Raw genomic sequence first — 25,190 nt, forward strand, 5'->3', positions numbered from 1 at the left:
TCTGTCTGTCCTCCATTTCCCTTTCATCAATCTGTAGAATCACATTAAGTCAATATATTATATCTTACTAGGACCCACGCAGTGGACGATTCTACAGCGGTTTTGCTGAGAGAGGTATAAATTCACAGACATTGAATGATCTAATTTTGCATTAGTTAATTCACACTTTTAAATTGTGAAATGAATTACGTCTCCTTTGACCATTCTTTTTAACGTCTTGTCCAAATGAGTCAAGAACATGTACTTGTAAGAGTAGGATAGGTCCATTGAAGAACTGATGTAGTATAGCGACCTCTTGTGGTCATAAGGGGCTCTCACAGGGTTATTGTCTGCTTGACTTAGATCAACGTCTAACCATTTGTGGCCTACTTCTTTGGAATATTTAATATTTCATGATATTTTCACTTATTCTGACTGAAAAAGCAATGCAATCAAACTAGTTTAGAATAATGACTAGACCTAATTATCTGATATAGGTTTAGTTTGTCTTTCATATTTTACATATTTACATACACTTTTAAATATATACTTGTTTTTTTTAAATGAAAAACTACATACAACTTGATTAGAGATTTCACTTCTCCTGTGGAAATCCTTCACTTCTGCTGCATTAAAGTCACTGTGTCGCCATTCAGAGATGACTTCCTTTTGGAAGAGAAAGCGGGCCAGCCGATGGTCAAATATAGAAATAAAAGACTGTCATGGTGCAATACTTTGGGATGACAAAAGAGGTTGCTACATGTACTTCCCTAATGAAATAGCATGCAGTATTGGTGCATCTCATACTGAAGTGGCTTCCTTTCCTCCATCCCTACTAGGCACACACTGGTTGAATCAACGCTGTTTCCACGTAATTTCAATGAACCAACGTGGAATAGATGTTGAATTGACGTCTGTGCCCAGTGGGTCTGCACATATGTCGTTGGATAGAGTTGGACAGGTTAAAGCAAATACCTGATAAAGGTAATCACCATGTTGCTTTCACCTTTGATCAGTGCAGATGAGGAAGTTGAGAAGAAAAGAGGAAGCAGTGTTAGACTATTGAGATGCACCCTCACTCACAGGGGTAGTGGTGGAAACCACATGTCCTGGTCTGTAGTGCAGTAGTCTATATAACTCAGCACATCACTGTCCCCCTTCCACTTTTCACTCTCTCTCTCTCTCACTCTCACACACACACACACACTCAATCATCATTTCACATGGGCAACTTTGCTGCCAACGAGGGACTTTCGGTCTTTGTCATTGTAAGTCTGTCAAATTAAATTCTAGAATTACTCTACATTTCTGTTTTGGGGTGTAATGTCCTACTGATCTAACCAGGTGAATTGGGTCTGTCTTAGCTGGTATGGCTGGGAATCAACGCGTACCTGTTTGTCCAGTTCTACATGAACTTCCTTACTGAGAGATGGTTCTACACACGGGTCCTTCTTGGGGTAAGTTTGAGAACCAAAGTCCTTAGATTTTCTATTTAAGAAATGGAGGTCAGTTTAAGATTTCATACTCTGCTCTTAGTGTATTAGACATCTTGGCAACCCAGAACCAAACCTGGAGTGCTGGCCTCAGGCCAACTGTTGTCATCTGTCAGCAGGGCCGGCTGTATTACATATTTAGCACGTAGACCTTTATTCTTATTTTATTTTTATACATGTATATTGTACAGTTAGTAGGTCATTCATATTGAATATGTGTCGTCCATATTATGTCTGACAGAGATTGAAACAAAACAGGAATCACAAGTTGATGTGAGATCTTTACTCTGTGGTTACAGCTGTGTGCACGACTGACTACATGTTCCTCACAGGAAGCCCAGGTGGCTAAACCAAAAGTAGCAATGACCAGAAGTGAAACTGAGTCTGCACTCTACTCTACCCCCCTCTCACTCCTGCTCAGTCCCTGAGGGCCCCTTTCAATTGAAACCAGTAACCAGAAGTTTAAATCTCTCTCTCCCCCTCTCTATCTAACCCTACTATCACTCCCCTCAGGATGCCCTCTCCTGGGCCAGGGCTCCTGCAGCCTGCCTCAACTTTAACTGTCTGCTTATTCTGCTGCCAGTCTGCCGGAACCTTCTGTCCTTCCTCCGCGGCTCCATTCAGGTAACACAGACACACCCCGACCCTATTTAATTAAAATGTGTATGGGTAGTCATCTATAAATAATAGCTGTATCACATTTTTTCAACCGTTTCCTACACGTTCAGTGTTGCAGTCGCACAGCTGCTCGACAACTGGACAGAAACATCACCTTTCACAAGCTGGTGGCTTACATGATAGCATTTCACACAGGTACCCTACTCACTCACTTAGTTTGCTTTACATTTGCCTTTGATCGTCTTCATTCGTCTTCATTGTTCATCTTCATTGTTCATCAAACAGAGTCTGTACAGATTGTAATCTTTACTTTGCCTTTGTCCTTGCCTAGCGGTCCACATCATCGCCCACCTGTTTAACTTTGAGTGGTTCATGGGAGCCCAGCTGTACAGGAACAGCAGCTCTCTGCCCTTTGTGCTGTCCCAGATTGGCAACGGAGACAATGCCTCCTACCTAAACCCCATCAGGACCGACCAGACCGTGAGTATTCTATTAGCTACAGATTTTCATTGTTCATTATGTCTACTACCTAGGACACTGTGTCATTATGTTTATAACTGCCTAGGACACTGTGTTCATTATGTTTATAACTGCTAGGACACTGTGTTCATTATGTTTATAACTGCTAGGACACTGTGTTCATTATGTTTTTAACTGCTAGGACACTGTGTTCATTATGTTTAGAACTGTCTAGGACACTGTGTTCATTATGTTTAGAACTGCCTAGGACACGTTCTAATGTCTTATGTAGTGTTACAAAGGCTTTAGGAATGCATAAAGTGTTACAGAGTATTCTGTATTTAATGTAGCTATGTCAAGAGGTCAGTTCTGACCAAGGACAGAATGTTGACACTTGATAGCAGATTATGACAGAGAGGAATCCCCCAGCATAGAAATAGAATGAATAGAATGATAATGTATTTCTATGTTCCTCAGCCCATAACACACTATGACTCCTTCATTACTCATCGGCTGCCTCCTCTGAACAGAGAGATATAATATATGACTAAAACAGATCGTAAAATGGTCAGCAAATGTCCCACTTCTTGTAATATTAAAGCAAGTTCATTATGCTGAGTCAGAAGGAAGCATTTCTGAACATTACCGACTTCCCTAAATAGGTTGAGCAGATAGTCCCAAACACAGCCTCCACACTCCCTCCGAGGCAACAACATGACTGCATTACTCTGAAATCCCCCTTCTCTGATTGGGTCAGAACCCAACCATAGTGATGTTCACTACCATCGCGGGGTTAACGGGCGTGGTCATCACCTTGGCCCTCATCCTCATCATTACATCATCCATGGAGGTCATCCGCAGGTCATACTTCGAGGTTTTCTGGTACACCCATCACCTCTTCATCATCTTCTTCATCGGACTCGTCTTCCACGGCTTCGGGTGAGTCAGTTAAAACTCTCACAAAAATGTGTGCACATTCATTGTTTCTCCATAATACCCCTTTTGAGTCAGTTGAACATTTCCTACAGAGACATAACATATTATTAGCCTCATTTTAAGATATTAAAGGGGTTCATACATATAACAAGTAATAAAAGCATTATACCTGCAGGTAAAGCCCTACCGTTTTAGGTTTAAATCTTTCTAATACGGTTTGCCACAGGCGAATTGTCCGAGGGCAGACCGCTACAAGTCTCCTGGAGAACAAGCCATCGCAGTGTGCAGATCAGTTTGAGTCATGGGGAAAGAACGGGACCTTCTGCCCTAAGCCAGAGTTTGCTGGGAACCCTCCTATGGTGAGCTATGACAGTTTGGTTTTTTACATGACTTAAGTGTGCTGCTTCTTTTATGTAAATAACATTTTCTCTGTCGGTTTCCTCTTCAGACATGGAAGTGGGTGGTGGGGCCTATGATCTTGTATGTGTGTGAGAGGCTGGTCCGATTCTACCGCTCCCAACAGAAGGTGGTCATCACCAAGGTCAGTACTGTTCATCAAGCCAGCTAGTACATTCCCAACAGGCAATTTCTCTAACGGCCAATTTCTTTTAAATTCAAAGCCAGCGTGATTGAGACAGTCGTCCTTGTTAGAAGGCAGCCCTGGCCAATAACCAGAATCATGCACTATGCAGTTCATGTCTACTCATCCAACAGTTAGTTGTCTCTTTTGGCCTCCATCTTGTTTTTCTCCCATCCTCCTCCTCTCCAGGTGGTGATGCACCCGTCCAAGACCCTGGAGCTCCAGATGAAGAGGAAGGGCTTCAGGATGGAGGTCGGCCAGTACGTCTTTATGCAGTGTCCCTGCGTCTCCCAGCTGGAGTGGCATCCCTTCACCCTCACCTCCGCCCCCGAGGAGGATCACTTCAGCGTCCACATCCGTATCGTGGGCGACTGGACCCAGGGCCTGTACGAGGCCTGCGGAGGGGACAAGAACGAGACCCAGGAGGCATGGAAACTGCCCAAGTATGTGCTTGAATGCAGAGAGCAAACATTTTCTACGACCCCGTCCCCTTAACTAATCTTCGGTTAAATATCCATTAGGTTGAATGTTAATTTGGTTTTTATACTGCTATTTCTGCCCTTAATGTTGCTACTTGACCACATAGTGTCGTTAGTGGGCTGTCATTTAGAACGTGACGATAGGGTAGTAGTGTTTTCTTTTTACTGTGAAATAACGGTGAGGGGAAGTGCCATAAGAGAGGAAACATGGTTTTCAGGAGTAGTACATTTCAGTAATGGCAACATTGTGTAATTGTTTAACCAGAAAGTATCCAGTATATTAGATTATTTCATGTTTTTACCATATCAATGTAACTAGAAGACTATTAAACTGTTATAGGACTGTAACTCTCTCCTTGTATGCAGAATGGCGATAGATGGCCCGTTTGGTACTGCCAGTGAGGACGTGTTCGGCTATGAAGTGGTCATGCTGGTGGGTGCTGGCATTGGGGTCACCCCCTTCGCCTCCGTCCTCAAGTCAGTGTGGTACAAACACATCCAGGAGAACCAGAACGTCTTCACCAAGAAGGTGAGAGAGGGGCTCTGTCTGTCTGGTTTATTGTCTTTCTAAATTGCAGTATAGGGTACTTCCCCATTTCATTCCACAAATGTTTCAGCTGAAATGTTCTTCATTGCATTGTGATTTTCTTTTCTATTTCAATTCATCAAGTGAGAGAAAATCTCACTGCTATGAGTGCAATGTTCATTTATTTTCAACGTTTACATCGTTCCTTTAGTCTGCTCTTCACTCCTTGTTATATGTCCAATATGTGATTCAAAATTCAAAAGAGCACTCACACATCTGAGCTATCTTTGTTGCTGGTGCACGGTAACAGTTGAATAAGATGAGGAAAAAGAAGAAACCCGCACACTGCTCTTTATTAAGCTTCACGTTGCGGCCTCAAGGCCTTCGTCAGAGCTTTGTTTTGTCCAATATGTGAAACGGACAATCTTTCTTCCATCTCCTCTATGCCAGATCTACTTCTATTGGCTGTGTCCTGAGACCCAGGCCTTTGAGTGGTTTGCTGACCTGCTGCAGTCTCTGGAGGGACAGATGACAGAGAAAGGCATGGTGGACTTCCTCAGCTACAACATCTACCTGACCCGCTGGAAAGAGACCGAGGTCAGCACACCACACTTTTCAGCAGGGGCGCAACTTTGGTTTTAGAAGTGGGGGGGACATCTTTAAAAAAGATATGCATATCCAGGCGGACAAAACACTCCAAACAGCCTACCCGACCGCATGGAGATGTCCGCATGGTCCTGCTTTTCAGAGTAATACTGATGAGAACTAACATTTTCTTCAACTCAAAAGACACACCAATGTACAAATACACAGCACTAACACACACATATTTATGTTGTATGTACAAGGATGAAAGCTAAAAAATGTGCGATGTCTCAAACTGAATAACTATTGCCCATAGATGAGAGTGGGACAATGCATAATCACAAAATGAATCTCAAAAAGTGATTATTTTTTACAAAAGGCTGCTCACTTCAGAGTTCACCATGAGGCAGAGAATGACCCTATCACAGGGCTGAAGCAGAAGACTCTGTATGGGAAACCTAACTGGGACAATGAGTTTACTGCTATTGGGACAAAGCATCCAGAGTGAGTGCCTTTCAGCCTCTTCTAATCTAAATTACAGCCAACAGAAATGGCATTTCCAGAGAGACACGAGTTAGATGTACTCAAATTGTAAAATGTGTTACATGTATTGTTCACAACTTGTGGACTATTCGTAATTAATGTGTGTGTGTCCAGGAAAAAAGTAGGAGTGTTCCTGTGCGGTCCCACCCAGCTGGCTGACGTCTTGGAGAAGCAGTGTCGGTCTCATTCTGAGGCTGGTGTCAAGTTCATCTTCAACAAGGAAAACTTCTGAGACCCCAACACCCCTCCAAGAGCACCAATGAGGCAATAGCAATATTCCTACTTTGTTATCAAAGTTAGCTTTCAATATTGCTCAGACCCAGAGTATCCTCTGTCTTGTAAGCGGTTTCACATTCCTAAACTGTTCTGTTGGATTCTTGGGTGAATCACTTTTTTTTTAAACTTAAGTGCCCTTATCTCACAACAGTTTATCAGATCATAGCACCAAAAATGGAAGTAAACTTCACTGTTCTAATGATCACAACCTTCTACACCCCTCCTCCTCAGGGACATTTCACAATTGGTTTCTTGCACAAATCTGTGAAGAAATGACCAAACCTCCCCGCATTTACCACAGAGGCTAGAACGTTATTCTTGTTCTGCAATACAACATGCAAACACGGAAACTCTAGTGTCAAAACTCTCTAGTTCCACTTCCTGTTTCTGGTGTTGTATTTACAAGTTTGTGTAAGCAAAATAGTATGCATAAAGCTTACTGCATTTGAAAAAATATTTTCTTTTCTTTTCACTGCACCAGGGATAGCCTACCAGACATTTTGCCTTTACAGCTTTCTTCAGTGTGTAGGTACAGCAAAAGTTTGTCTAAAATGAAAATGAGCAGCAACAAAAAGCTGTTTGGGATGTGATATTCTAGTTATCCCAGCTGCAGCTTCTCCTGCTGGACTCAATAGCAGCTGAGAGTTTCTTTAGGCTGGCCAAGTGAGTGATACATTTCAGCGACCAGTGAGCACACTGAGACATGTCAGTCCTATGTGTGTACGTGTAGGAGTTCAGCTTCTCTTTTACTGAGGTCAGAGTCAAATAAACCTAAAATGCTGGTGAGGAAAAGTCTTGCAGCTTGTGGCTGATCAACTAGACCGCATAAAGTATTGTATTGAAGCTTGGCTAGTGTTGTTAAATACCTATGGATCTGCACGGTGTTGTATTTGTGCTGCTTGATATAACAGTTATACACAGACACCATAAAAAGGGTTAATTTGAACGTTTAATGACATTCAGCAATGGGTCCTACAGTCTATCGATGGCATCTTCCACCCCACAAAAATACAGGAATATTATTATTTCTATGGAAACTTGTTTATTCTTCATTTGTTTAAACAATGATTGCAACTTGAAATCGTATCTGTATACAATATCCTGTGATCTGTTTCCATAGCATTTCCTAAAGCAAGTTCATCTGATCTGTGGTGTAAAATAATGTACATAAACACACTGCTTTTCCTCACCTTATATCAAGTGGGACATCAGGACAAATAGAAGCACCCTCCAAAATAAGGATTTATTCATTATAAGTAAAGCCAACATTATAGTTGGAACATTGGTATCGTATGGTAGCAGCTTTGAAGCCAAGCTGTCATAATAGGAAGATTTCAACTGATGCATTTAAAGTCAATGAATAAAGTCTCTTCAGGGTAGACAGCATTTCAGCCCATCCAGAGCACTTCAATAGATGCAGTAAATAGGTCAATGGAACGCAGACCGTGGGGATAGAAGGACGCAGGATTGGTGCACATTCAACAAATCTGATCCAACAAAGTATATATTTGTCAAATCCGTCATGATTGATGTATTGTAACGGGCCAACAATGTGGTTACTAAAGTTCGATTTGGATATACTTGGCTGTTTTCACTGCATAACATTTAGAAGTAGTCCCTTTTCAGGTTTAGAAGTGACTGCTAAATGCTAACTCTCATTCCTATAAGCTGGTAGCATAGCTAGCATACAGAAGTCAGTGGTGGTCGTCAGTTGGTTTATCTTCTTCTAGTATTACATTGTTTTTGATCACTGCACTGTTGGGTTTTGAGTTTGCAAGAAAGACATGTCACTGTACTTGTGCATGTGACATTAAAAACGTGACTCTTGATGGCATGAACATGTCTTGTCAAATCAGAAAAATAAGGTTATTGTTTGTGTGAGGGCAATTAGGAGAGTCAGGATCTTTCCTACATGCATTTCCATTGTTTTGGTCGAGTTCCATTCACCACTTTACCACATCTATAGCCGTCTCGCTGCTTGTCCCATTCAGCATAGAATGTACAGTGAGCTACTGAATACCTCCCCTGCAGGATGAGTGAAGCATTGCACCTACTATAAGCAGTATCAGGGTTGGTGCTGGTCTAGGGGGTTAAGGCCACAGCAAACACACTGACCACACAATACATGGTGCGGTTCTCCCATTTCACTGTGCAGCTCCCTGAGAGAAAGGAACAGACAGTGCATGAGTCAGTTTGATAAGCAGTGTTTCCTAGGCAGCTGGGGAGGGCTGGTTTAGTGAAGAGACATGTGGTTCCACCCCAAAGTACCGCATGTCACAATGACACCTGTTTTGTTGAATGAAAGAAGATTTGAAATAGACAAGATGGCGGCATTCACATTGACGATTACTTCATGGAGTAATTTTTTTAAATAACGGCGCGTTTTCTAAATTAAACACCACCTGCCACTGGACATGTTATAATATACACATTTGGCTGAATCAAGAATGAAGTATCGCCAAGTTAAGGTTGGTCAAATTCTCTGTGCAACCAAACAGTACTTAACCTGTAACTCCCAGTAATAGATACCAACAATCTTTGGTTAAATATCATTATCTGGTGTAAGAATTTGTAGCTAGGAACCCCTTTGAACTGAGCAGTGGTGGATGTTATCTTACCATCGGTAACAGTGTCCCAGTAGCAGGAGTTAGCTGTGTGGAGACCAGCACCACTCTTCTGCATGACAGCACAACTAACTGTATAGAGAGGAACAGGCAGGGGTCAAATTATGATCATCGTTAACAAAATATCAGTAAGCAATTGTGTTTTGTCACATGTTTTTCACCATTGGCACCATACAATAAGTTTGCATACTGGATTTACAGTAATATTAGTCTGTGTTCAATAGGAGATGAAGGCAGCCATACCAATGTACTTGTATGACTTAGTCTGTTTGACCAGCAGGGTGAGGGCTTGCTCCACAATCTTGGCTGTCCACTGGTTCACAGTGTCCTGTCTGTAGCTCTCTTCTCCAATGATACTCTGAATACACTGCAAGACAGACAGTTTGGACAATGACACACACACAAACACATCTGAGAAGGCTGGCCCCTTTAGGCATGTGGGGAGCATGGGACCTGATGTGAACAGTGCTGTATTCAGAGTCACGTCTATACTGGGGATATGAGTGTTTGTCTTGAGTAATCAGGGGACAGACAGACTGCGAGGCTGGATACTGTTTCACGTGATACCTCACTGTCAATTTACACTAAGTAATAGCTAGCTAAATCTATTTTTCAAAATCCATCTTAAATATCCATATTCCCATTTGGTTATTCAAACGTATTGATGCTGAATCAACAGATAGTTGTTACCTCTTTCACGGAGTTACTGGCCTCTTCAGAGTTGAAAGAGCCCTAGAAACAATGAAGAGTCAGACTTGTACTGGCATTTCTTCAACTCATCACACCTTTCACTGCAGTAAGAATGGTCACAACTCTAGGACTACAACTGAAATGTAGTAATATCAAGGTAGTTAGGTAAATGCTGTAACGGAGCGATTATGTCTAGGTAGTTTAAACAATAGCTAGCTAGTTGTCTTTTCCACTATAATTGTATGGCTCTTTGGCTAGCTAAGAAGATAACTCGGCTAAGTTAGCTAACAGGCGTTGTTGTGCCAGCCAGTTAGCTAGCTATCTACATTTTGGATTTAATACTCAGGAGTATAGCAAAGAAATAGTTGGTAGCATATTCAGTACCTCTTCACCAGAAAATTCCTCCATTCTCGCCTTCTTAAAATTTATAAAAATAGCTGCTTTTCCAGTGAAAATCTGCTTGATAAATGTTTGAGATTTCCTGTTTGCCGTCACAGGTGGTTAACGAGTGGAGGAAAGCAGGTCACAGCCCCAAGAAATGAACTGCGGTTCTGTGAACACTGCCACCTAGCGAGCGAGCCTTAAAATAACACAGGATAAAAGAGGACGGCGCATTCCAGCAATCTCGTTGCATTAAAATGAAAAATGATCAAAGCTTTTACATAAAGTTGTTTTACTAGTAACCAAATCATGAGATGATTGTCACACCAGAACCAAGTTCAAACGGTTTATGAGACAATGAAAATAAAATATCAGAACACACACAAATGTCATATTTCCCTGAAAAACACACAATAAGGTTACATTTAAAGTGCAATTGTGCATTTGGGATCATTTCAGTCAGCAATAAATAGTATATCCTCACAATTTATAACACACAACTACGTTATAAAAACACGTTAAAAACACACTGTGGTTAATTAAAGACATTTTTGTGCACGTTAAATACATTTATACACATTTATAATACACTTTCGCATATGGGAAGTTTGGGAACTGAATGTCAATAAATAGGTCACTTTGTGAGAAGTTCGCTAGTGTTCAAAGTGGAGTGGTTGTTTGTTGTGTACAGTCAATGTGCATCCTCTTCAAGGGTTTATTGGTTGTTGGCGCTGCCAGTCCAGTTCTCCAACACCCAGTGAGTGGCGTCACAGCAGGGTGCAGGTGGTAGAGCGGCCACCTCTTCCACCAGGGTCCGAGGGTGCTCTCAGAGGGGGTTGGGCACCACTAGCGCTGGTCTCTGATGGATCTCTGTTCTCCAGCCCTGCAGAGGGACTCTTGGCACTGGCAGGCAGCTCCCCCATGCCGGTTACCTCTGCTGGGGCTTCCGCACTGTCCTCTGTCTGCTTGGCTTTGGAGGACAGGCGTTTGAACAGCAACAGCTGAGGGAAGTAGAGAGGAGAGAACACAGTGACATCTGACCTACTCAATCACTGACGATCACAGAGCTTTATGAAGTGGTTTCCTGTTGTTTAGCTTATGCCTCTTTGTTCCAATGACTTTCTGTTATACCTTTCTGTTGGTCCTTGGTTGCTTCTTGGGTTTCTCTTCTGTTGTTCGATTCTGCAGCTGAGTGCTGGATGCAGAGCTCTCCTCTGTCGGAGCCAAAGGACTGGGCTGACCTGAGTCCTCTGCAACTATACACAACAGACACTTCATGATAATCCATCTACCCGTAGCACAGATACAGTAAAGCATTAACCACATAAATAGTTCAAGACAAAGTTCACCTGTTTGTCAGACATTTCAGAAAACCTCTTTTATGCTCACCTTTCTGCACACCATCTGGGAGAGTTTCTTCTTTCACACCCTCTAGTCCCTAGAAAGAGGGAATTCTGTTTTAGAAGTTAACAAACATACAGGTCCTAGACCTGTAGATTATGGTCATCTGTGGGGTAGCGTACCTGGAGCGATTCTGCTGTGGACTGGCTCTGACCCTGTAATGATTGTCCCTCCATGTCCTCAGATTTCTCTTTCTCCTCTGCTTTGTTGTTCTCCTCCTCCTCCTCTTCTTCCTCCTCCTCTTCTTCATCATCCTTATGTCCTTCCCCCTCTTCAGCTCTTAAATCCTGCAAAAAGGGATGAGAGTGAGTGGGGCAGACTGGTTAAAACAAGCGATAGTAAGTTAGGTAACAGATACAACTTAGTCACAGGGGAGAAACTGCACTCTGGCGCACACACACACACACACACACACACACAAGGGAGAGTCAGCACTAAACAGACTTGAGGAAGACTAGAGGTGGGTGCTTCACATTGGATATGGATAGTGGAGTCACAACAGGGAGCTAAGGGATTACAGACAGGGATAAAGGAAGAAAAGGGATCCCACCTGCCACTGGAACAGTTTAATGCAAACAGCACTATCTATTCATGTGTAGAGAATGTGTTCAACACAAATTATATGATATCATACGTGATGGGACTAGTCTTGACACTGATTTTGATCGTTTTAGAACAACAAATATTTATTTAAACATATATCAAACTATTCTGTAATATTCATTATATCAAACAAATCATGATAAAGAAAAAGTTGTACAAAATCATTGGAGGGCATGCCTGGAAAATAGTAGCTACTATTAGTAAATTGTCTTTACAGAAGAACAAAGTTGAAAAGGGGATTTAAAAAAAGCATTTTAGCATCAAATCTTAACTGCCATGTAAAATGGTAAAGGACTATACAAGGAAATTGAAAGACAAGGCTGTGGACATTCAGTTGATAAAGTAAAACAAAATGGAAGTTGTGAATAAAAACAGTGAGACAGTAAAGGCAGTTGATATAAAGTAAAACAAAATGGAAGTTGTGAATAAAAACAGTGAGACAGTAAAGGCAGTTGATATAAAGTAAATCAAAATGGAAGTCGTGAATAAAAACAGTGAGACAGTAAAGGCAGTTGATATAAAGTAAAACAAAATGGAAGTCGTGAATAAAAACAGTGAGACAGTAAAGGCAGTTGATATAAAGTAAAACAAAATGGAAGTCGTGAATAAAAACAGTGAGACAGTAAAGGCAGTTGATATACAGTAAAACAAAATGGAAGTCGTGAATAAAAACAGTAGGAGGCATTAAAATGCTCAATTAAGAGTGTTCCTGAGAGAAGTTGACAGAGCACTGGTTTGGAACAGAACAGATAGGGCTATCATTTGAGATTGAGGTACTGAGGTAAAACATTGTCCCAGAACTCTTCCCCTTTCCCTGACCTCTGTTTGGACCCGTTACCTCTGGCCGCAGCATTCTGATGACTCTCCTGGCCTTTTTTACCTTTTCTTTTGTCAACCACCTCTTCTTCCTCCTCATGTTTACTCTCCTCCTCCTCCTCTCTGGCTTCATTTTCTTCTTTTCCTTCTTCTTCCTCACCTTCACTCTCTTCCTCCTCTCCAGGATCTTCTTCTTCCTCATCTTCACTCTCCTCCTCCTCTCCAGGATCTTCTTCTTCCTCATCTTCACTCTCCTCCTCCTCTCCAGCTTCTTCCTCATCTTCACTCTCCTCTCCAGGTTTTTCTTCTTCTTTCTCATCATCTTCACTCTCCTCCTCTCCAGCTTCTTCCTCATCTTCACTCTCCTCCTCCTCTCCGGCTTCTTCTTCTGTCTCCTCCTCCTCTCCGGCTTCTTCTTCTTCAGTCTCCTCCTCTTCACTCTTATCCTCTTCTTCCCTCTCCTCTGCAGTACTGCTCTCTTCCTCTCCTGCCTCTGTTCCACTGTCTGCCTCATTCCCATCATCCTCCTCTACAGATCCTACACTCTCATCCTCTTCCTCACCTTCTTCCTCTTTCTCTCCATCTTCTTCTTCATCCTCCTCTTCATAATTGGATTCCTTACTCTTGCTCTCAGTGTCACTATGCGATACTTCCCCACTCTCTTCCTCCTCCTTGCTCTCTCCCTCCCCTTCTTCTTCCTCCTCCTCTCCCACACTCTCTCCCTCTCCTCCCACTGGGCTACTCGTCCCGTCACCCTCCTCCTCTTCCTCCAGTCCACTCTCCTCTTTCTCTGCATCCTCTAACTCACTTTCTGCTCCCTGATCTGTTTCAGTCTTACATTGCTCATCTCCTCCCTCGCTCTCCTTCTCTAATTCAGAGATCCCTCCATCCTCCTCCTCTACCTTCACTGTGTCATCATCCTCACTGTTTTCCTCATCTGTCACCTCATCATGGCTCTTGGCCACTTCTTTTCCACCCCCACTTTCTGCCCTCCTCGTTCCAACCCCTCCCTCACTCTCTTCCTCCTCACCCTCACTATCCTGCTTGGTCGGTGTCTGATCGCCGCTGCTCCCTGTCTCGTCTCCACTCTCCTCCCCTCTCCTCTCCTCCTGTCCTCTGTTGTCTGGGGGACCAGAGTAGGACCTGCATTGCTCCTCCTCCACCCCCTGATCAGAGCTCCCCGGGGCGGGGATGATGTTGATGCGGACTGCTGTTCTCTTGTCTCCTGGTTCGGAGGCCATGGATGCAGACGAATGGCTCCAGGAAGACTGGGCGTCCTCAGCACTCTGTCTGCTGAATCTCTGGGCCCTGCTCTGACTCCGGACTGACTCACTGTCTGAGGGAGAACCAAACTGTCTGGCTGCCACTAGCCCCACACCTGACCCCAGAGAGGACACTCCGGTCAGTAAGCCGCGCAGCGGTGTCCGTTCAGGTGGTTCAGTCTTTGGTTTGCTCTTTTCTCTTTCTGTGTTTTCATTCGTCGTTTTTTGTGGCACTTCAGACACCAGGTCTGGTTCAGTTGTCTTGTCCACAGGCAGTGCATCAGTTAGCTTAAGGCCTTGTGAATGTCTGCCACTCTTTCTATTTGGTGTCCTCCTAACAGCTACATGTTGACTTTTCACCTTTGTAGATATAGGGTTGACCTCTAAGAGAGTCTTTTTGACCTCTGCACTTTGACCTTTGGCTGCGCCCTTTATTTGGATTGCCTTAGAATCCATGACAAATCTCTCCCTCACTTTTCTCTCAACTGCTAACAGTTGTTTTTTCTGTGCGGACGGACAGGGTTTGGACTTGGCCTTGCTAATGTCCTCTATGCTGGAGGGCTTGGCAGGGCCAGCCTTCGGCTCAGGAGGCTTTATTGCCTCCAGAGCCACAACGAGGTTCTCCTTGCCACTGCCTTTGCCCTGGGCAGCCCTGTGGCGCGGTCTCTTCTCTACCACCAGAGACCTACCACTGGAGCTCCTCAGCAGCTCTGTGGGCAGTGCCCCCCGCGGGGTGGGATCCACCCTCCTATGGGTATAGAGTTCTGGCTGTTTCCCAGCGTTACCATGCCCTTTCACAAGCTTACCCTTCCTCTATCACCAGCGCCAGGAAGCAGAGGATGAAGAAAATATGAAAGAGTTAGAGGAAAATAGTAAACATGCAGAGAAAACAGAGTGAAGAACTCAATAGAACTCAACGCTGAAAGAAAAACACAGACAGATGGTAGTCACTGTAAATGATACAGGGAAGCAGAATGGCTAGCGTGACGTAAATTAAAGTGTATGCCCTGAGTTCCTCAGTCAGACTGTCCCTTGTTCAGGGAGACATATTGATAGTGCTGAGTAATTTTGCAAGGAGCTTGCTGGTCGGTGCGCAGAAGCTGCTTGATCATAATAAGAAAAATCCTTAGTTGACAGTTATGCTGTGTGTGTGTGTCTTACCTTCTGTACAGGGGACAACGTCAACGTCTTGTCACTGGGGTCCATTTTCATCACATGAGTCTGCCACAAAGAAGAGATTTTTGTTCAGAACTTTTTTGATAACTTCTGTATGAAAGCGCCACAGAATGTACACGACAGAATTGGGTCAGAGTTGGTGACTCACCATGTTGAGGAAGTCCGTGGTGTCTCCCAGATCTTTAACACTCTCGTTGTCCATCATGTTCTCCACAGCGCTGCTGTCTCCCTCATCTCTTCCCTTCTCAGCCGACCTCTTTTCTGCCATCAACAAAATATCACAAGAATCTTTTGACTTCTTAAAAAGGAATATATAGGCTCAAGAAAAGTTAGGAGAAATGTGAACGGTTGCATTGTGATGTGTTAATGAAAAAGGGACCATGCTAGCTGTTGGAAATGCAATGAAGGAATATGCGTGTTTTCTAAATAGTTCAACATTCAAAACAGATATGCCTGCAATGTAATGTAATGCAATGTAGTTCAGTGTAGATACCCTTCTTGTTAGACTCAGTGCTCCTGTGTTGGTGAATGCCGTTGTGCACCTTTCTGTTGGTTAGCTCCTTGGGGGACAGGCTGGAGGGGATGGTCTGGCTGGACACGGGCAGGGATGCAGAGGTATTGAGGTGTCCGGACATCAGGGGGGGCAGGGTCCGGAACATGAGCCCAAACTGCTCCGGGGAACGCTCCTGAAACACAGAACACAGGGTTAGTTAGCTGTGTTTGGTTACCTACCTGTTAGGCCCATAATTAGGCTCCATGTTGTTACTTATATTCACTACCTGTTAGGCTCATGATTAGGCTCCATGTTGTTACTTATATTCACTACCTGTTAGGCTCATGATTAGGCTCCATGTTGTTACTTATATTCACTACCTGTTAGGCTCATGATTAGGTCCCATGTTGTTATTCATCTCCACTACCTGTTAGGCCCATGATTAGGCTCCATGTTGTTATTCATCTCCACTACCTGTTAGGCCCATGATTAGGCTCCATGTTGTTATTCATATCCACTACCTGTTAGGCCCATGATTAGGCTCCATGTTGTTATTCATCTCCACTACCTGTTAGGCCCATGATTAGGCTCCTTGTTGACAGTGCTAAAAGGTGGAGGATGTCTAGTTAGGGATCTCCTTAGAGAACCAGGCCGCTAACATTAAAACAAACACTGACTCAATAGTTTCAGACAACTATCTGAGGAACTAGACCGCAACATCCCAGGGACATGTGGTGGTTCAGGGAATGGATGTTGAAACTCCCAACACTCCCACTTTTACATGTGTTGACCCCCAGGCCAGTACCCAGTACACACCCTCTCTCTCCTCCTGACCCGGGCAGAGAGGCTACTGTTCAGGGTAGCAGGGGTGGAGGTGATGGTGTCCACTAAGAGCTCTGTGTAGGACTTCTCCAGGTAGTCCTCTGTGACATCATTCTCCTCCAGAGTCACTTCCTGACAGCTCTCGTCTCTGGGCTTGGCTAGAACCAGCATGTGGCAACCTCCGCATGTCACCTGGAACAAAGACTAAATGTAATTGACCTGAATCTTGCACTAGACAAAATTATATGAGAAGACTGGATGTCCAACTATCGTCACTTTTTTATGCTTTCAGGAAAAAAACTAAACTTGAGATAAATGTGCAGAACTTTAAATTTGGCACCAGCCATGCTATGATGTCAAAGTGAAATTCTCAAATTATAATTCAGCAATCAGTTGAAAACATGAGGTACAGTTGAAGTCGGAAGTTTACATACACTTAGGTTGGAGTCATTAAAACTAGTTTTTCAACCACTCCACAAATTTCTTGTTAACAAACTATAGTTTTGGCAAGTCGGTTAGGACATCTACTTTGTGCATTACACAAGTCATTTTTCCAACAATTGTTTACAGACAGATTATTTGACTTATAATTTACTGTATCACAATTCCAGTGGGTCAGAAGTTTACATACACTAAGTTGACTGTCTTTAAACAGCTTGGAAAAAAGCTGAAAATTATGTCATGGCTTTAGAAGCTTCTGATAGGCTAATTGACGTCATGTGTGTCATTTGGAGGTGTACCTGTGGATGTATTTCAAGGCCTACCTTCAAACTCAGTGCCTCTTTGCTTGACATCATGAGAAAATCAAAAGAAATCAGCCAAGACCTCAGAAAAAACATTGTAGACCTCCACAAGTCTGGTTCATCCTTGGGAGCAATTTCTGTATCCACAGTAAAACGAGTCCTATATCGACATAACCTGAAAAGCGGCTCCGCAAGGAAGAAACCACTGTTCCAAAACCGCCATAAAAAAGCCAGACTACGGTTTGCAACTGCACATGGGGACAAAGATCGTACTTTTTGGAGAAATGTCCTCTGGTCTGATGAAACAAAAATAGAACTGTTTGGCCATAATCACCATTGTTATGTTTGTAGGAAAAAGGGGGAGGCTTGCAAGCCGAAGAACACCATCCCAACCGTGAAGCACGGGAGTGGCAGCATCATGTTGTGGGGGTGCTTTGCTGCAGGAGGGACTGGTGCAATTCACAAAATAGATGGCATCATGAGGTAAGAAAATTATGTAGATATATTGAAGCAACATCTCAAGACATCAGTCAGGAAGTTAAAGCTTGGTCGCAAATGCGTCTTCCAAATGGACAATGACCCCAAGCATACTTCCAAAGTTGTGGCAAAATGGCTTAAGGACAACAAAGTCAAGGTATTGGAGTGGCCATCACAAAGCCCTGACCTCAATCCTATAGAAAATTTGTGGGCAGAACTGAAAAAGCGTGTGCAAGCAAGGAGGCCTACAAACCCGACTCAGTTACACCAGCTCTGTCAGGAGGAATGTGCCAAAATTCACCCAACTTATTGTGGAAAGCTACCCGAAACATTTGGCCCAAGTTAAACAATTTAAAGGCAATGATACCAAATACTAATTGAGTGTATGTAAACTTCTGACCCACTGGATGAAAGAAATAAAAGCTGAAATAAATCACTCTCTATTATTCTGACATTTCACATTCTTAAAATAAAGTGGTGATCTTAACTGACCTAAGACAGGGAATTTTTACTCTGATTAAATGTCAGGAATTGTGAAAAACTAAGTTTAAATGTATTTGGCTAAGGTGTATGTAAACTTCCGACTTCAACTGTACATACTGCTTGGACGTTGTACTTGAGGAAACGTGGACAGAGAGTGGGCTTGAATTGATTGGTGAAGTTCTCCTCTCCCAGACCCAGCTTCCCATGTCTCCCGTCCCCAAAGGTATAGAGAAGACCATTGTCTGAAACCATGACAACTACATGTCAGCCAACTTAATAGACGCAAGCAATGTTATCATGGCAAATGGCAATGGAGGTTATTCATAAAATGCTAGCACCACTGTTGTATAATTTTTTTCTTCTGAATTATAACTGTTTTGGGGTGAAAATTGTGTCCCCTAGGCTTGTTTACCTGTGATGACAGCAGTGTGGTTCTCCCCACACATCACCTGTCGTACTCGGCCCTTCCTGAAGTGATCCACCGCTCTGGGCAGCCTCGCCTCAAAGATGAAGGTCCCCTGGCCCAGCTGACCAAACTGACCCAGGCCAAAGGTGTACAGGTCGTCCTCTAGAGTCAAATCAAACACAGCGCTACATGGTTAACCCACTATCTCCTGATGCTTTGTGCCATAGAGAAAAAACCCAGACAGTTTCATTACGCATATAAAACAAAGTAGTACACAACCACAAACAGGTACAACAAAATCTTACAACAATGTGCATTTAGACTTTACACGACCTAACTTCACTATTTGGATAAATACAAGCATTTTAAGAACACTTTCAAAGTGGGACATAAACTTGTTCATGGGACATGCTGAAAGCCACAGCCTTGTGAGAGTCAACTGTCCACTGGTTGACACCAAGCTGCCTACCTGTCACAGCCACGGTGTGCCCGCCTCCACATGCCACCTGGGTCACCTGGTCTGTGATGCCCTTCACCAGCTGGGGCACGCGGTGTCCATCCAGCTGACCCGTGGCCAGGCCCAGTTTGCCGCTGTCGCGCTCCCCAAATGTGTACAGGCCCCCGTCAACTGTGACAAAAGAGATTCCCTGTTGATTCATTGCATTAACATATTTACCTATTTTATATCTAGACATTATTCTACCAACCCAAGAAAAATGACATGTTCATACACAATGGGGTAACTCCCTATTCCTACAAAGTTGTGGAATCATGTGACCTGCCACGCTGACAGTGCTGAAGTAGGCAATGCCATTGTCCCCTCACCAGTGACGAAGGCAGAGTGGTAGTACCCACAGGACACCCAGGCCACTGGCCGACCCACAGTGACCTCCCGGGGGGTCAGGGCACTGCTCTCCTTCCCCAGGCCGATCTGACCCTCAGTGTTGTCACCCCACATGAACAGCGTCCCACTCTCTAGAACAAGGACATCATCACAGTGATTATTTCCAGCAAAAACAAGGTCAGGAGGAGCAACAGAAATATAGACAGTTGAAAGTAAATTAGTGCAACTCTGGCCCATGAAGTAAAAATGTAAGTCATCAATATGAACCAGAAGACACTCATAGTTGTAACTCAGAGGTTGTGACTTATAACGGGAGAGTCCTACCCGTGAGGGCAGCAGAGGTGTTGGAGCCGGCAGCAAGCATTTTGATTGGTCCATGTGAACTGAAGAAGTCCACCAATTGGAAGGCTGTCCTCTCCTCACAGTCTCCCAGACCTAGCTGACCTTCGTTGTTTCCACCGGTAGAGTACACGTTTCCCCGAGCTGTGGACAGGACATATACAGGAATCAGTCTCAGTTCTACTACAACAAGGATTAGAATATAAAACATTAAAAGGCATAACTTCACTATCCTGTGTTTATTATTTATATATCACATACACCACACACACACACACGGTCAAATGTTTTAGAACACCTATGCATTCAAGGGTTTTACTTTATTTTTACTATTTTCTACATTGCAAAATAATAGTGAAGACATCAAAACTATGAAATAACACATGGAATCATGTAGTAACCAAAAAAGTGTTAAAGCTTTTTTTATTTTTTTATTCTTCAAAGTAGCCACCCTTTGCCTTGATGACAGCTTTGCACACTCTTGGCATTCTCTCAACCGGCTTCATCAGGTAGTCACCCGGAATGCATTTCAATTAACAGGTGTGCCTTGTTAAAAGTTAATTTGTGGAATTTATGTCCTTCTTAATGCATTTGAGCCAATCAGTTGTTTTGTGACAAGGTATGGGTGGTATACAGAAGATGGCCCTATTTTGTAAAAGACCAAGTCCATATTAAGGCAAGAACAGCTCAAATAAGCAAAGAGAAACGACAGTCCATCATTACTTTAAGACATGAAAGTCAGTCAATACGGAAAATATCAAGAACTTTGGAAGTTACTTCAAGTGCAGTTGCAATGAGTAAAAATGTCAAAACCTTTGACTGGTACTGTATGTAAGTTATGTATGTATGTATGTATGTATGTACACTACCATTCAAAAGTTTGGGGTCACTTAGAAATGTTCTTGTTTTTGAAAGAAAAGGAATTTTTTTGTCCATTAAAATAACATCGAATTGATCAGAAATACAGTGTAGACATTGTTAATGACTATTGTAGCTGGAAATTGCTTATTTTTTATGGAATATCTACATAGGTGGAAAGAGGCCCATTATCAGCAACCATCACTCCTGTGTTCCAATGGCACGTTGTGTTTGTTAATCCAATTTTATCATTTTAAAAAGGCTAATTGATCATTAGAAAACCCTTTTGCAATTATGTTAGCACAGCTGAAAACTGTTGTTCTGATTAAAGAAGCAATAAAACTGCCCTTCTTTAGACTAGTTGAGTATCTGGAGCAGCAACATTTGTGGGTTCGATTACAGGCTCAAAATGGCCAGAAACAAAGAACTTTCTTCTGAAACTCTGTAAAAGCTCCTTGCAGGACACAGAGTCAACTTTCACTTAGTAATATGATCATAATTTGGTACATGTCATCATTTATATTGTACCTGTGGTCATAACTGTGTACTTACAAGTGTAAACTATAGTGTGATTTCTTCCACAGGCTGCAAGCTGCACCTTTTCAGACTTCAAAGCTTAGAGAAAGACAAGAATGAGAAAGACACCCATTTTCAGATTGCAATCAGACACAATTTACATTTACATTTTACATTTTAGTCATTTAGCAGACGCTCTTATCCAGAGCGACTTACAGTAGAGTGCATACATTTTATTACATTTTACATACTGAGACAAGGATATCCCTACCGGCCAAACCCTCCCTAACCCGGACGACGCTATGCCAATTGTGCATCGCCCCACGGACCTCCCGGTCGCGGCCGGCTGCGACAGAGCCTGGGCACGAACCAAGAGACTCTGGTGGCGCAGCTAGCACTGCGATGCAGTGCCCTAGACCACTGCGCCACCCGGGAGACACACAATAGCAGGCCAACCCTCTCTTTCTCTCCTCTGCTGCCCTCCTGCTCGGGAGATTAGATTAGATGTATTATTCCAGATTACAGACCCCTCCAGATTGGGATTACAGCAGTGAAAAATCTCTCTTGGTCTCCTGCTACTAGTATACCCATTCACAATTTACAAAACAACAGCATCAACACTTAGTTTAAGCCACAGAAAATCCAACTAATTTTGTGGGGGAAAAACATCATGGGACATTTGATTTCAGTGGCTACATTGTCTGTTGTCGTCCCCCACTCCCTCTTGTCTAGTACACGCAAGGGGAGATAAGCAGCTGTGTATGGCAGCAATACAAGAGAGTACTGCTTTTGAACCAAAACAAAGGGAGAGCAATTTAGACCCACCTTTCACACAAGTGGGCTTGTTCACCATGGTCTTTGATCCCAAACCCAGCTGACCCCAGTTGTTACTGCCAAACATGAAAAGCTTGCCATTCTCTGTTGAAAAATAAATACATAAAACCACTTGAGAAAGCTACAGGAACAGGGACATTAATACTAATAGCAGCTGCAGTTGAGCAGCATTTCATTTGCATAAAAAATGTATTTGAAATGTGTGATAGGGTGTGTTAGCAAGTTCTTTTATCTTATTTCAGATGTTGCATGTTCTTCAGAATTGCAGGCCTATATTCATATGGCTCTGATCACTACTATCAATTTGAAAACGTAATCAGTCACTGACCTGTTATCAATGCTGTGTGCTCATCCCCACAGGCGATTTTCAGGGGTACATCATTTTTCAGCCAAAATTTACTGGGGACGTTATCTGAAAATTTGCTTTTTCCAAAGGTGAAGACTGCTCCCGTTTCTGTTAGAACATAAACAACATGGCTAATAATACACAGTCATTGCTAGATGGGATAAAAATTGATGTCAAATTATGCATTTTAGCTAACCCTAACCCAATTTTTTATTTATTTATCTAACTTGGCAAATCATTTAACTACAAATTCTTATTTACAATGAACGCCTACCCCGGCCAAACCTGGACGACACTGGGCCAATTGTGTGCTGCCCTATGGGACTCCCAATCACGGCCGGATGTGATACTGCCTGGATTTGAACCAGTGACTGTAGTGACGCCTCGTGCACTGAGATGCATTGCGTTAGGCCGCTGCACCACTCGGGAGCCCGAAAAGTTCCAATACAGCCATTTTTTTTTAATCTCAATATCAAATCATTTCTGGGTGACAATGATGTACCTTAATGTGATTGTTTTCAATAAAAATAAACAAAAATAGTTATCAAATACTAGCAAATTCTCAAACAATGTTAGTAGGACTGTCGGTGTGGTCTGAACGGGAAGGGGGAAACTGAAAACTAGCCGTTATTGGCAGGGGTTTGGAACTCTTTCTTATTGGTCTTTTAACTCATTTACCCCCAAACTTCATCCCACCAAAGCAGGCTGACATTACAGGTGTACTTTTTCAAACAGCTAAAAGGGCATTGTCATAATTTCCACAATTTCACAGTATTATTGCAACCTCAAAGTATGGAAATATATATAAACACTGGGAAATCACGTTGTTGGCTGCACCGGCCCTTTAACCCAATTCTCATAACCTGCTACTAAAAGTCCACTCTGATATAAACTGTATCCCATCTAGTCCAAACAATAATACACCACTATAAGCTAATTTAGATAGCTTACTACCTGTTAACCACATTATCAAAGACACTGATAACTTTTCCCTTTTTCCTGTGACATTATTCTTCGTGACAGACGTAAACAACGGCGCACATGGAGGCTGTCCCTTGTTGCCAGCTGTTAGCTAATTTTCACTAGTGTTATCTTGCCTGGCTACTTTGCTCATGCGTGATAGTTTATGTTAGCTAGCACACTAGCTAACGTTAGCAAGCGATATATTTCATGTTCATTCCGAAACGTTTGCAAACGGGTGAATAATGTTAACTAGCTAACGTTAGCTATATAGCGCGCTATCTTACCAGGTATCTCGTCTTCTGCCTCCCCTGCCATCGTAGTGTCAAATCGGCTTAGCAACTACACTACACAGGGTTAGCTGCTTTTATGCTTGTTGTGTGTTGTTTTCGTCCGAAACAACCCGGATGTAAACAAAATTTCACCAGTAGCAACCAAGGCTGCGTCTCATTTTGAATCGAGTCGCACCCTCCCTTGTGCCATTTGTTCAGTCCCCCTCGTACATCTGGGGCGTCTGTTGAAAGCAAATGGCAGAAATAATGTTTACCTTTTGCTTACATTCATCCAGTGGTCTCAGATCTGAAGGGGAATGAGGCAGGGCAGAGGGAAGGAAGCATTTTTTTAAACTGAAACCCAGCCCAGGGATCAACTTCTATTGTGCAGCCATACGTTACGTTCCCTTAGTCAACGAATGGTTGCGTGCAACGTCATCGATTGTGTCGTCGACTAACAGATTGCTATAACACTGTGATGTGGTAGCTGATATGTTAAATACCTATCCAGGCGTTGTAAGATGTGGCAGCCGTAAGGAACGCCTGGGCAGAGAAACGTGCGGACAGATAGGCGGGTTAGGTAGTTACCGGTATCTTTGGTGCGGTCAGTGCCAGGAGTGTATTCATTAGTCGGATACCGTTTACTCCAAACGTAAAATCAATAGTTTTTATTGGACAAATTCAGTTAGGCCCCTCCCCGTTTCGTTCAAACCGCTTTTGCAACAGACAATCAACTGAATCAACTAATGATACACCCATGGTCAAAGATGGTTTTTAACTCTGTGGCTAGGTTTCCCTTAGTCTGGCTATAACACCTAACTCTCGAAGTCCTCCCGACTTCACAGTTAGCCTGGACGAGGTTAACTGGCCTATTAGACTATGTTTGTGGAGCCTATGCCCCCTTTGGTTGCTAAGATCTTTCCCTTGCAGGTTCACGATAAGTTGCAATCTCCAGCATCTCACATGGAACACCAGCCTGTAAATTCTGTTACCAGTCTGTGAACTCTTTTCACACCTGGTCAGATGATCACATGAACTTTAGTCACTCTCCAAATGGCAATACCTCCTCCGCAGCCAACCGTCTTGCTTTTACATTGAGCAAAATACTTGTGGCTTAATTTGTGGATTAATTTCTTTCCAATAGTTGTACCTCTAATAGTTAAAAAAAATATTAAGTGCAATAAATAGGCGTTTGTCTTTAAACCAGTATTATAATGTTTTTGTAACGACTTTCACATAAAATGCAACACATTTTATTAAATGATTAATCGACTTTGTAACACCTGTTATATACACCCCATAATAATCATTGATCAGGGTTTTCACAGTAACCCGTGAACCCCACCAGACGGCGCATGGAGAGGTCTGAG

General features: G+C 43.0%; 3 protein-coding genes across 6 annotated transcripts; 1 reads left to right on the top strand and 2 right to left on the bottom strand.

Moving 5' to 3' along the window:
- Positions 1-1,138: 1,138 nt before the first annotated feature.
- LOC129859927 (cytochrome b-245 heavy chain) lies at positions 1,139-7,663 on the top strand. The gene is made up of 13 exons (XM_055930177.1): positions 1,139-1,247; positions 1,344-1,436; positions 1,986-2,096; positions 2,201-2,285; positions 2,422-2,570; positions 3,307-3,488; positions 3,712-3,844; positions 3,934-4,026; positions 4,255-4,508; positions 4,911-5,073; positions 5,521-5,667; positions 6,035-6,159; positions 6,313-7,663. Exons 1-13 carry the CDS (start codon positions 1,203-1,205, stop codon positions 6,428-6,430), a joined length of 1,698 nt encoding a protein of 565 aa, XP_055786152.1. The 5' UTR covers positions 1,139-1,202; the 3' UTR covers positions 6,431-7,663.
- On the bottom strand, positions 7,406-10,308 carry LOC129859930 (dynein light chain Tctex-type 3-like). Its single transcript, XM_055930180.1, has 5 exons — positions 10,173-10,308; positions 9,789-9,830; positions 9,342-9,465; positions 9,093-9,170; positions 7,406-8,633 (listed from the first exon to the last, which is right to left on the bottom strand). Exons 1-5 carry the CDS (start codon positions 10,194-10,196, stop codon positions 8,557-8,559), a joined length of 345 nt encoding a protein of 114 aa, XP_055786155.1. The 5' UTR covers positions 10,197-10,308; the 3' UTR covers positions 7,406-8,556.
- Positions 10,309-10,501: 193 nt separating this feature from the next.
- rpgrb (retinitis pigmentosa GTPase regulator b) lies at positions 10,502-25,050 on the bottom strand. 4 transcript variants are annotated; one of them, XM_055930176.1, is made up of 17 exons: positions 23,836-24,067; positions 22,571-22,696; positions 22,234-22,326; positions 21,445-21,507; positions 20,020-20,178; positions 19,677-19,826; positions 19,321-19,479; positions 18,858-19,013; positions 18,563-18,687; positions 16,737-16,934; positions 15,921-16,113; positions 15,576-15,688; positions 15,413-15,472; positions 11,693-11,857; positions 11,559-11,607; positions 11,301-11,425; positions 10,502-11,170 (listed from the first exon to the last, which is right to left on the bottom strand). In XM_055930176.1, the coding sequence occupies exons 1-17, from the start codon at positions 23,864-23,866 to the stop codon at positions 10,937-10,939; spliced, it is 2,199 nt and encodes a 732-aa protein (XP_055786151.1). In that variant the 5' UTR covers positions 23,867-24,067; the 3' UTR covers positions 10,502-10,936. The 4 variants fall into 4 exon arrangements, with proteins under 4 accessions (XP_055786151.1, XP_055786150.1, XP_055786148.1 ...); XM_055930175.1 differs by lacking the exons at positions 10,502-11,170; positions 11,301-11,425; positions 11,559-11,607; positions 11,693-11,857; positions 23,836-24,067 and adding exons at positions 11,865-15,064; positions 24,096-25,050; XM_055930173.1 differs by lacking the exons at positions 10,502-11,170; positions 11,301-11,425; positions 11,559-11,607; positions 11,693-11,857 and adding an exon at positions 11,865-15,064 and having other exon boundaries at positions 23,836-24,080.
- Between the last annotated feature and the right edge of the window lie 140 nt (positions 25,051-25,190).

Source organism: Salvelinus fontinalis, chromosome 7 (assembly GCF_029448725.1).
Source record: "Salvelinus fontinalis isolate EN_2023a chromosome 7, ASM2944872v1, whole genome shotgun sequence".
In the NCBI taxonomy this organism is placed as follows: Eukaryota; Metazoa; Chordata; class Actinopteri; order Salmoniformes; family Salmonidae; genus Salvelinus; species Salvelinus fontinalis.

What these genes read in the sequence shown, in the direction of transcription:
- LOC129859927 (XM_055930177.1), top strand. Translation starts at nt 1,203, where the DNA reads ATGGGCAACTTTGCTGCCAACGAGGGACTTTCGGTCTTTGTCATT. An exon ending in CCATCAGGACCGACCAGACC is followed by an intron (nt 2,571 to 3,306) that starts GTGAGTATTCTA and finishes TGATTGGGTCAG; the next exon opens with AACCCAACCATAGTGATGTT. An exon ending in TTGCTGGGAACCCTCCTATG is followed by an intron (nt 3,845 to 3,933) that starts GTGAGCTATGAC and finishes TTTCCTCTTCAG; the next exon opens with ACATGGAAGTGGGTGGTGGG.
- LOC129859930 (XM_055930180.1), bottom strand. Translation starts at nt 10,196, where the DNA reads ATGGAGGAATTTTCTGGTGAAGAG. An exon ending in AGGAATTTTCTGGTGAAGAG is followed by an intron (nt 9,831 to 10,172) that starts GTACTGAATATG and finishes CATTGTTTCTAG; the next exon opens with GGCTCTTTCAACTCTGAAGA. An exon ending in CCAGTAACTCCGTGAAAGAG is followed by an intron (nt 9,466 to 9,788) that starts GTAACAACTATC and finishes TCTGTCTTGCAG; the next exon opens with TGTATTCAGAGTATCATTGG.
- rpgrb (XM_055930173.1), bottom strand. Translation starts at nt 23,866, where the DNA reads ATGGCAGGGGAGGCAGAAGACGAGATACCTG. An exon ending in CCACACTGCTGTCATCACAG is followed by an intron (nt 18,688 to 18,857) that starts GTAAACAAGCCT and finishes TCATGGTTTCAG; the next exon opens with ACAATGGTCTTCTCTATACC. An exon ending in TCAAGTACAACGTCCAAGCA is followed by an intron (nt 16,935 to 18,562) that starts GTATGTACAGTT and finishes TCTTTGTTCCAG; the next exon opens with GTGACATGCGGAGGTTGCCA.